The 12,135-nt window shown below is 35.1% G+C and overlaps 2 protein-coding genes across 14 annotated transcripts in view; one reads left to right on the top strand and one right to left on the bottom strand.

The window, feature by feature from the left end:
- Bma (SCY1-like protein bma) overlaps window positions 1-128 on the bottom strand; it is a 36,945-nt gene extending 36,817 nt beyond the window's left edge. The window contains exon 1 of the mRNA XM_071793478.1: window positions 1-128. The gene's annotated coding sequence lies outside the window, so the exon portion shown is untranslated.
- The window catches only part of LOC139821999 (uncharacterized), a 72,884-nt gene that overhangs the window by 44,716 nt on the left and 16,033 nt on the right, over window positions 1-12,135 (top strand). Inside the window, exons 1-6 of one of the 13 annotated variants that reach the window (XR_011734413.1) lie at window positions 3,308-3,322; window positions 4,503-5,721; window positions 5,870-6,210; window positions 6,333-6,606; window positions 6,726-6,893; window positions 6,976-7,873. The exons of 2 other annotated variants lie outside the window; for them this stretch is intronic. Coding sequence is in view for 1 of the 11 variants with exons in the window: in XM_071793501.1 (XP_071649602.1) it covers window positions 42-335 (294 nt within the window). In the remaining 10 variants the exon portion in view is untranslated. Of the gene's footprint in view, window positions 1-41; window positions 336-2,486; window positions 3,323-4,502; window positions 5,722-5,869; window positions 6,211-6,332; window positions 6,607-6,725; window positions 6,894-6,975; window positions 7,874-12,135 lie in introns of those variants that run through there. 10 more of the 13 variants (XR_011734414.1, XR_011734420.1, XR_011734419.1 and 7 more) reach the window with 10 other exon arrangements.

The following is a 12,135-nucleotide window of genomic DNA, read 5'->3' as shown; positions in this document are numbered from 1 at the left end:
GTGTATGTGTGCGCGGTCGTACGGCCGCCGTGCCGTGACGGATGCGCCGATGGTGTATCGCGACGATGGACTGGAGCGACTGTAGGAGAAGAGGATCCTGTTATCCTGTAAACAGGTCCCTTCTCCCCGCTCCAGCGGCGGTGGCGTATCACCGTCGTCGTCAACGTCGACGTCGACGTCGCCGTCGACGGCGGCGGCGGCGGCGAAGGACACGCGCGTGCGCGCTCGCCCTCTGCCTCCTGACTCTCCGCCGGCGCCTGGCAGGTCCTCGCCCGGCTCCGGGCTCAGGGTGTAGGCCTCTGCGTTGCCTGGAAATTATAGGTCTGGGTTGCAGGGTAAGTAGGTTGGTAGGTTTGTAGGTAGGTACTAGGTAGGTAGATAGGTAGATAGGTAGATAGGTAGGTAGGTAGGTAGGTAGGTAGATAGGTAGGTAGGTAGGTGCTTGATATACGCGGAGGATGTACATGAGCGAGAGAGACGAAGAGGATGAGGATTAATGGAAGATACGGGGGTTTTTCCTTCTCGGCTCGGCTCGGCACGGTATAGCTGGGCCGAAAAAACTTGCCCTGTATCAATATGTTCGACCGTCTCTGTTCCTCTGGCAATGACTGGGATGTCACGAAGCAACGAGCGATTGTTCGTTGAGCGCCTGGTTGACCTACTAGCTGAATAGCCATTGAGCTCTTCGTTTTCGGCGTCACGTTGCGAGGTCGTAACCTTCCGTAAGCTCCTTTATGTGATTTACGAAACATCTTAATTGTTTCAAATCTCTCGGTCTCATTATTGCTCCAGCAGTGTTCGTCACTGTCGAATAGATAACTTTAAAACGCAGTTAAAAGAAAAGGAGCAATAATACAAAAATATATATTAATTTATATATTTCAGAATAGCATTTTTTTAAATTTTGTAGAATCTTCTTAGGATAGAATAAGAATATTTTATAGCATAAAATTTGTATTTGGAGTTTCGTGCAACCAAAGCTTTCACGGACGAATAATTCGAAGACTGGAGAGAGAGGGAGAGAGAGAGAGAGAGAGAGAGAGAGAGAGAGAGAGAGAGAGAGAGAGAGAGAGAGAGAGAGAGAGAGAGGGAGAGAGACGCAGAAATATCGCAAGTCTGGGACTTGCAGGTCTCAAAAACGGATTCTGCGGATTGCTTTCGTCTCATCTCGTTTTCGCGTTGAACTCCTCAGATTTTGTCGCGTAAAGATACTGACGTCACGCGCTTTTATCAGAAATAAGTCACGGCCGTATCTAACTCCAGCATTGTGGCAAGTTTGTTGCGAGTCAACGAACCAATCGATAGACCGATCTAATTTAGTCGTGATCATGCTATTGTGTCGCGGTGTCTATTGTACGTCCGGCCCGATCAGATCTCTTCTATCAATCCGCTTTCCCTGACGATTGTCGGCGTGTAAATTTATATCTCGATGAGATTTAACTCGTTTAATGAGATTTTGTTTGTTTTAATTATAATATAATTGGGCGTAGTTACGCAGATAGGGATCACAAGTAGAAAATGTAATTTTATAAATACAGACATTTTGGAAGAACATCAGAAATAAAAATTAAAAATAATTATTTTCCGACAGGTTTTGTTACTTTTATTGAGCATAATAAGTACATAAGTACGTACTCATCAGCTACAAAACAGAAAATAGCAAATTGGCAGGTGCAGGTTTCTTTGAATTTAAACCGCGCGTTTCTCTTTGAAATACTTCAATAAGTGATCCTTATATCTCACGTAGCACAGTGCAGAAGGCAACGAACATAATTTTATTATCATATCGGAAAAACGTTATATATTGCCAGTCACGGTCAATTTAAAGAAATTACTTGAATTGTTATTCTATACTGGCGAAAGAAATTTATTATTTTGTTTATAATTTTATTAATTTAATCTAACATAATAAGTACACCGTGTACATTCTATCCTTAGTTCTATATTAGTACTTGTGATGTTCTTGGTATTTACTGCAAAATATTCTCAGTATATACTACGAACTGGAAAAAAGCAAACATAGAAATCTTCTCAGTATGTCCGCAGTAAATCGTAGTACGTATCTCAAATGTTTCGAGAATATATGCAATATACTGCTGCGATATCTTTCGAACGTTCTCAGTATCTAGTAGATACTGAGAACAGTATCTACATGTGCTGTATGGGTAATGCTACTACCACTTGGGTTGAAATAGGACCCTGCTTGAATGGGAACACGAAGATATATATCACTTGGGTTTTATTTTTTTTAAATTGTTGTACTGTAATTATCTTTTTAAGCAATATACATATATAGGGCATTCCATGCCAAATCACCGAGGATTTTCCTCGACCATTTTTGATTTGGCGGAAATTTCTTTGTGTTTTTATACTAAATGAAAGTAGCTTCCATGATTTTTTTTTTAGATTTTTATCTCTACCCATACTTAATTATGGATTAAAAAAAAATGCAGTTTAAAATTTTAAATGTTTGGAACTAAGAAGAAAAAAGTAAAATAAAAAAATATTGTAAAAAATAAGGTAATTTTTTTTTTCGTTTTGTACTGTACTTTTCGAAGAAAATATCGAAAAAATTTTTAATAGACAATATGATTGTTTTTTTTTTTTAAGATTTATGGAGCTGCCATACACCAAAGGCTGAACTCGCGTGATGTCGATAATTTCGATTGTTTTCTATGTTACCGGTCTATATCTGTCCTTGTATAGCCAAGGATATAAAGATCGATTTTTTAAGGGATTTTTTCTTTAATTTTTTCGAAAATAACTTTTTTAAATAAGATAGACTCTACCGATGGTTATCAAAAAATTTGATTTTATAGACAGCAATCCTGAAATTTTGATCTATAGATAAAGAGGAAATTCGAATATTTTCTATTTTTTAATTGCATTTTTACTTATTTTTATCAGATAAGATACTTTTTCTTCGCCAGTGAGTAATAAATCGAACAAAATCCTTTACTTCAACCAAACTGGCAGTCTTTATTTAAAAAGCACAACGCGTTTCAACCGAGATTCCGGTCCTTATCAAGTGCGTATATTACATTTAAGCGCTTGCAAAACACTTCATTGTATGTACACAGTGTGGCAGCAATGAGTCTACGAACTAAACGACAAAAAGAGTATAATAAAGAGTTTACGAACTAAAGTATAATACGGAAAGGAAATGATAAAAAGAATTATAATAAAGGAGCAAAGAGAGCACCGCTTACGTGTTTTGTGTGTCGAATGGTAATAAACGATTGAAGAGTCATAATCGTGTGGTGTTCGGTAGTGCGATCACCTCAGATGACAACGGACGACTGAGTGAAAAACAAAGGCAGAGGTAACCGAAAGCGCTTACATTAAATTTATTATTTTATCATATAGGCCAGTCAAATTAAACAAAAAAAAAGGCTTTTGCTCGAAAGTAATGCTAACTTTTTTATTCCTTTTTAGGCGTGTTGGGGGTGTTTAGAAAAGCTTATTTCTGAGTTGTCGTGTTATTTGACCCAGAGCTTTTTGAGGGGGGGGGGGAGGAAAAACCAAAATTTTCGCGGTTTTTTGCATTTATCTCGTTTCGATTAATAGATAGCACTTTTTCGTTCGTGAGAAAGTTGTATAGGGCTTGAAAAAACGAAGAAAATGAGCGGTGACTCGTTCCGATTTGTCAAAAATTGAGCCTAGGGGAGTCTCCGGAACTCGGCGCGTTTTTCGCTTTTGTCTCTTTTCTGATAAATGCAATCGAAAAATGATTAATATGAAACTTGTAGAGGATAAAAATACCTACCATTAGCCGCACATTACATCGAAATTCATTGAAAATTGCATACAGTAGAGAGCCTGAAAGTCATGTGATCGGCACGAAAGTCATTTTAATTTAAGAAATTGTTCAGTTACATTAATTATTGCATATTAGTCATTTTTCGATTGCATTTATCAGAAAAGAGACAGAAGCGAAAAACGCGCCGAGTTCCGAACGCTCGGCTCGACACGCGCGACTTCCGGAGGCTCCCCTGGGCTCAATTTTTGACGAATCGGAACGAGTCACCGCTCATTTTTTTCGTTTTTTCAAGCCCTACAACTTTCTCAGGAGCGAAAAAGTGCTATCTATTAATCGAAACGAGATAAATGCAAAAAACCGCGAAAATTTTGGTTTTCCCTCCCCCCTCAAAAAGCTCTGGGTCAAATAACACGACAACTCAGAAATAAGATTTTCTAAACACCCTTTACACGCCTAAAAAGGAATAAAAAAGTTCGCATCACTTTCGACCTCAAATGTCTAATTTGACTGGCCTAATATATCACCGGAAGGTTGTCAGTGTCCTTCTGTAAATTAATAGTGTTGTTATCTTTTTTTATAAACACTATTTTGGCGATCTCTCTCTTTTTGAAATGTGTCTCACTGTGTAGAACTTTGGGACTAGACCAATTAAAATCATGATTGCAAGAGGTCTTATGCTTGCTAACGACAGAATGATTGCTTGGATGCTTTTTAATATCAGCACTATGTTCTTTGATTCTAGTCTCCAAATTTCGTTTAGTCTGTCCCATGGTGTAAAAAACAAGGTGAAGCATTGCGCATAATGGCGGCAGCTTTGGCGGTTGAACCAATCAGGAGGCGACCCATTTTGTTGCGCTCACTTTAAGGTGAAGTTCGCTTATAAGAAATAAAAATGTGTGAATCATGTAAAATTTTAGATAAAACCTTAAATAAATAAATAAACTAATGACAATTAAACTTACATTTATTAGTTTATTTATTAAACTTCTGTTTTAATTCTGTTCTAGTTTGGTTACGTAATTTGATTAGAGTCAATTAACCGCACGTCCACAGTGTAGATTCTGAATTATAGTGTGAGGAAGAAGGGTTGAAACCTCGGTTGAAACGCAATTTACTTAAATAATAATAAAAAGACATGTAACGAAAAAAATAAATATTTTATTCAAACAGAATAAAATTAGGTAACGTTTTTATACTGTATACGAATTCAAATGATTCTTGAAATTTACCGCTGTTTATGTTTAAATTTTCTTCTTCTCGGTGGCAAGCTTCGAGCCATTTTTCTTTTAATTCGCGATTTTGCGGAAATGGAAAGAACTTGATGTCTTTCGTTTTCGTAGCTCCACCGGAACGACTTTTGCAATTTCTCACGCAACAAGTCGGCATGATTCCTAGATGATCATAATACAACGCACATAATACGACGCATAATACATAATCAAGAGACACGGTAGTGTCTCGCGCCAAGTACACGCGAAGCGAGACCGCACCGTGACTCTTTTACGCGACGCGACGGGTTGCGGGTATACGAGATGTTGAGATCTCGATAACGAGTGAACGGATCAAGTTCTAATTAGGCTTGATCGATAGCTTGGGGTCCAATTAGGGGGAAGTTTCTTTTATAATATTCCGCTACGTGCCCTACGAGCGGAGATATTGCAACGCAAAGTCCAAATGTCAAAAATTTTTTTTAAGATACTTTCTACGTCAACCGCTCTCATTCATTATAACATACATGTAACAAACAGAGAACGTCACTTTCACTTTTTCGACACTGGCGGCTAGCAGCGTTAGTATCGCAGTGCAGTGCAGTGCAGTGCAGTGCAGACAGTGCGTTCGTTTAACGCGCTGTCAGAGTGTCAGTCAGTTCATCAGTTATAACCTATCTCGAGAGAGACATGGTAGTACGCGCGGAGCGAGACCGACCGTGACTCTTTACGCGACGCGACGATTAATTCAAGGTAATTGTTTTATGTAATTATCCTATAATTATCTTATTCTATATATACTGTTATACTTGTACTATTTTATTTACTGTTTATACTACGTTTACGTGAGTGTTTATACATACAGGTTAATAACCTATTATATTATTTTTTATATTGACAGCAGGGAGCTCTGATACTGAGATCAAGGAGCCTGTTCACACGAGGCGTTTCTGCCGCGCGATTGCGGCCGCGCGTTAACATTTGCACGAGCCGCACGCTGTCGCGAGGTATAAGGTGCGACAACGCGCGCATACGCGCGTACGCGAAACGGCAGTAACACCGTAATCGTGCCGGCGATATACTGAATTGAAAATTGAATTGCTTCGTGCTTATCCCGAGATTTCGTATCCCTACATCGTGTTATCACCGCTGCCGGAAAAGAAGGTTCTCTACGCTTGGCAGAAAGTGACGACTGACACGTTCGATCCCGACTTCGTTGATCGCAGAAGAGCTGGACTCGAGGTACGTTTCCGATTTGCAATTATAACAGTATCGTGCGATGAATGTTGTACCCAATTATAACGTCAAATGAAGTTGTGCACGTTGCTAGTATTCTGATTATACAATACATTTTTACTTTGTAGAGGTATTACATATTGACAGCAGAGAGCTGATACCGAGGAGATCAAGGAGCCTGTTCACAGGTATATATTGACGGCAGGGAGCTGATGCCGAGGAGATCAATCCCGTTTACACGCGAAGGAATTATCGAAAGGGACGAGGAGGAAAATAAACTTAGGGAAGAATTGAGACAAGAATGGGGTAGAAAGCAGAACGCGTTGAAGGAAGAAGAAATTGAGATCACATTCAGTTATTGGGATGGATCTGACCATCGTCGGAGTGTTATAATGAAGAAAGGTGAATGTCTCAGTGGTTTAGAGAACGTTTAAGTTATTAAAATACTCCAGTGCCACTTTTGGAGTAACATTGGCATGATATATAATGTTCTGCTGCATAAATTAAATTTTTACACACAGGTAATTCTATCTATTAGGTTCTTCAGAGATGTTTAGAAGTTCTGAGGCGTGAATTCAGCGAGCTTAAAACAGTAATGGCAAATCAGTTAATGTATGTCAAGGAGAATCTTATATTACCGCACCATTATACGTTTTACTGCAACTATAACTAATTTTATTGTAACTAAGGTAAATATACTAAATGATAAAACTTATGAAGCAATATCACAATGTTGGCATGTTATTTTAATGTATGTAATATTGCGATTAGGCACGAGGAAAGAGCGGGCCTCTGTTCACATTTGACGTTCACGATGATATTCGTATTAAGCACGATGCTTCTGTCGAAACCGAGGAATCACATGTCGGAAAAGTTTTACTTAGGTATTTATTATTAAAAGAATACTTTGTATAATTCTCTTTTATGTTTTTCTCATTAGATCATGGTACGAGAGGAACAAACACATTTTTCCAGCGAGTAGATGGGAACCTTTTGATCCAACGAAAAGTTACGACAAGTATACAGTGTCGGATAAAAATAGGAAGAAAGCTAAAATCTGATCTTAGATTCAACGAATTGTCCAATTTTGTTTAAAGGATTCAGATTCAAGGACTGTAAATATTATAACCAGATAAATAACTTTGTTTCATCGTACAATTGATTCATTATAAAACAGCTGATTATATATATATTATAATCTATTTTATAATTAATATATATTAGCTACATTGTATTTTTAAGGACTGTGATTTTAATTCATTCAGTTATGTGATAATATTTAATTCATTTACTCGATTATGTAGCTCTACTAAATAGTTAAGTTTTCGCAAACATTTGGAGGAAAAATAAAAATACATGAATAGTTTAATGACTTGAATATAATAATTACAATATGAAAATACAAAACCATACTTTAATTCATTCCGATAACAATCAGAAACAGTATTAAAATATTAATCCATGATCAGATCCTCTAACAGAAATCTATTTACAAATATTAGATGTATCATCTCTTGTCATTTCTTGAACATAACTGTACAAAAATAAATATATACAATTATATCGATTATAATCACGTATTAATATTCATAGGTTTGATACAAGTTGGATCCATGTATGTAATATTTTCGGGAAAATGGTCCATTATAATAAACTTTTTCTTAGTCGATCTGTTCAAGCAATCAAGGAATCCGAACCAATAAATAACTAGTCCAGACCCGAATCTGTTCTAGTAGTTTCCAGTTTTGCACCGTTTTATATTCTTCATGTGTTTTTAATACATAAATAATTACTTATTTGAAAATTTAATAATTAGTGGATAAGGAATAATCACATTGTCAGGTAAATTTTTTATTTAAAAAATAATTAGTTTAATATAAATAATTTAATTATTGCAGATAAACATGATTTAAAAAACATGTTAATGTTATATATATGTATATATACGATATATATGTGTATTTATATCCACTTAACATAGAGAATTGCAAGAATAACATTAAATATAATAAATACGTATTTAATCAATACATATTTAATAAATTTCAAAAATAGGAGACAATAGTTCTATATTATAACTATTATTACATTTAATGTTATAGCGATTCTCTATATAATACGAATATAAATACACATATATGTATATTTGTAAAAAATAAGAGGTTTTATATATATATATATATATATATATATATAAATTTAATAAAAATTTAATTAGTTATTGTCAATTTGTAAATAATTAAAAAATAAAAAATGGAAATTTTTTGCCGATACTTGCTTATCACTACAAAATGCATGATGTCAGTACAAAATTACCTTTTTCAAAAAAGGTAAAAAAAGGCGCCAAGTACACGCGCAATGTATGTTGTAAATCTAAAAATCTAAAATGGTAGTAGCTTTATTTCTTTCTAACAAAATAATTCACAAAATTTCGTTACCTAACTCAACCCAAGTGATGATATATGTATAGTAGCTTTATTTCTCCCTAACAAAATAATTTACAAAATTGCGTTACCTAATTCAACCTAAGTGATACGTATTTCAAAAAAAGATGTGAAATCTTTAAATTGCGCCAATTGCAAAGAGAATATATACACTTTGAAAAATAATTTTGCAACTACTTTTAAAAAATGAAACAAAATTGTGTTACCTAACTCAGCCCAAGTGGTATGTATCTTTGTATTCCTGAGAGTCTTTCTATCAACCCAAGTGGTAGTAGTTTTAATTCTCCTTGATAAAATTATAATATTACAAAGAATTATTTTAATCACAAAGAATTAAAGAGGTAACATTATAAAATAAAAATATTTAATTAAAATAAAATAAATAAATTTTTCTTGTAAAAAACTTGGCGCTGCTTTTTTAAGGTCAACCCAGACAAACTTGCATAGGTGCATAAGCATATGCATAAAGAGATGGATTGGTCTATTTCCTTTTGCACATATACATGTAAACCAATCAATTTCTTACGCTTATGTTTATGCGCTATGCAAATTTGTCTGGATAAGAGCCTCCGCACAAGACTCTCGTATGATAGCGTAGCGTAACGTAACGTGGATTAACGCACAAGAAACGTATCGGTTAGAGCCTCCGCATAAAATTTTCGTATGGTAACGTAACGTAGATCAACGCACAAGAAACGTATTGACGTATAAAGCGTCATCTACAATGGCAGCAGGAGTATACAGTAAGACGTAAGCAGTAAGTTATTGACTAATGGGATTTTTACAATTCAAGAATAATCGACTGTGATTGGTCAATAGAATAGCTTACTGTTTACGTCTTACTGCATACTCCTGCTGCCATTGTAGATGACGCTTAACGCCGTAACCGATACGTTTCTTGTGCGTTGACCCACGTCTCGTTACACTACGTTGCCATACGAAAGTCTTGTGCAAAGGTTCTAAACCTTAAAAAAGCAGCGCCAAGTTTTTTACAAGAAAAATTTATTTATTTTATTTTAATTAAATATTTTTATTTTATAATGTTACCTCTTTAATTCTTTGTGATTAAAATAATTCTTTGTAATATTATAATTTTATCAAGGAGAATTAAAACTACTACCACTTGGGTTGATAGAAAGACTCTCAGGAATACAAAGATACATACCACTTGGGCTGAGTTAGGTAACACAATTTTGTTTCATTTTTTAAAAGTAGTTGCAAAATTATTTTTCAAAGTGTATATATTCTCTTTGCAATTGGCGCAATTTAAAGATTTCACATCTTTTTTTGAAATACGTATCACTTAGGTTGAATTAGGTAACGCAATTTTGTGAATTATTTTGTTAGGGAGAAATAAAGCTACTATACATATATCATCACTTGGGTTGAGTTAGGTAACGAAATTTTGTGAATTATTTTGTTAGAAAGAAATAAAGCTACTACCATTTTAGATTTTTAGATTTACAACATACATTGCGCGTGTACTTGGCGCCTTTTTTTACCTTTTTTGAAAAAGGTAATTTTGTACTGATACATAATACATAATACATAATACGACGCGAATTAATTATTTTAAAAAACTGTAAAGAATTTATTGCGAAAAATATTACCTCAGCCAGGATTCGAACCTGGAACCTCCCTCATTTCGTGAAGAGCGTCTGAGGTAATATTTTTCGCAATAAATTCTTTAATTTTTTAAAATAATTAAAAACACATTTTTTTGAATGTTAAAAAAACGTTTTTTTACAATGTTAAAATAAATACAGCAAAAATAAAAATTTAAATTGCCAGTGAATAATGAAAAAATCAATAAAATACATACTTTTTTAATAAGAAAAAAAGGATCTGTTCTATTAATTTAAACGTTTTTTAAATATTTTTTTTATTACTAAAAATGTTTTTAAAAACGTTGAAAAATATTTTTTTGCTACTTGGGTTATTTAGCAAATATCAACCAATATAAATGCCTCTCAACATTAATTATATTTACTACTTACTGCGTATGTTTTATTAAAGTCGCAAAAGTTGAACACAAAATATTTCCCGCACAACAGACGCACGCGACGGATAACGGACGTGACGGACTACGAATTGATGGAAGCAGCCATATTGCTTTTCTCGCAAAAAAGGTCGCGCGCTGATTGGTTCAAAAACTGAACGAGTGCGCAGCATCGGGAATGCTTCACCTGTCTATTTACACCATGGTCTGTCCGATGTAACATGCGTCACAATTAAGGCAATCGATCTCATATACAAGCATTACAAGCTCCATACGTTTAACATTTTCCAGCCTATCTTTTCCTCTTTTAATAATGCGGTCGAGTTTTTTAGGAACCGTATAAACAACGTCGAACGCTTTGTTTCTCAGGGCCTTACAAATGTTCTTGCTACAATCCTTAATGTACGGGATGTAACAAACATATAAAATGAAGACTTAAGGCTCTTAAAACGCGGAGATTCGGTAAACGATAAAGTACACATTGTGAGACATCCTATTACCATCCCGTACATTATAAGGATTGTAGCGAGAACATTTGTAAGACCCTGAGAAACAAAGGGTTCGACGTTGTTTCCGTCTGTTGTCAAATTACAGAAGGATACTGACAACCTTCCGGTGATATATGACAAAATAATAAATATATGCCCGTATTCATAGATAGTTCTTATCTTAACGACTGAAGAAGCCTTATTGGAGGATTCCTTATTTTATCAAGACCTCCTTGTTTCATAATAAAACCTTTATGTCTCCTTCCAGAAAAAGCTTGTTCTCTAGGAATTTTGTGTATTTTATGATTTATGCCACTGTTCAGAGTACAATTTAAACCAAGAGCGCGAATAAATAACCTAACCTTGAACTGACTTTGACTGTCATTGCCTAAAAACATTTTTTTATACAAGGTTATAAATACAATATATTAGCTAGTATAATTAACAAATTGAACGAACTTACCTTAAGTGAAGTTCGATTATAATTATGCATACTCGTCCGGATGGATAAAATGTAGTAGCATTCCTATGCGTTATCCACAACAGGTTACTTTAAAGCTGAAAATCAAGCGCTTTAGCGGCCCTTGCGCCGCGAGCTGTATCCCTCCGCCGCGCCTGCGCACTAAGGATTCTCATTTTTCTTTAAAGACACAAATCTGTCCTCAACGGAAAGGGAGGGAGGGATGATCCATCCGGACGAGTATGCATAATTATAATCGAACTTCACTTAAGGTAAGTTCGTTCAATTTGTTAATTATGCTACTCTCGTCCGGATGGATAAAATGTAGATTTTTAACGCACAGATTTGTGCAACTATGATACTTGTATTAGCATAAATCAGGAAACGCTTATAGTACAATATAAGGCACATAGCAATATTATCAGTGGCTCGACTCAAACAAAAGGTTTCTTCCGCATACGGAAGTCAGTCTCTAGATATAATATAAAATATCACACGCTTGTCTATTATATATATCTACATATATAATATAAATTTGAC

This window comes from Temnothorax longispinosus, chromosome 11, assembly GCF_030848805.1.
Source record: "Temnothorax longispinosus isolate EJ_2023e chromosome 11, Tlon_JGU_v1, whole genome shotgun sequence".
NCBI classification, from domain to species: Eukaryota; Metazoa; Arthropoda; class Insecta; order Hymenoptera; family Formicidae; genus Temnothorax; species Temnothorax longispinosus.
Note: the sequence above shows the minus strand (reverse complement) of the source record. Positions and strands in the feature narration are given on the sequence as shown.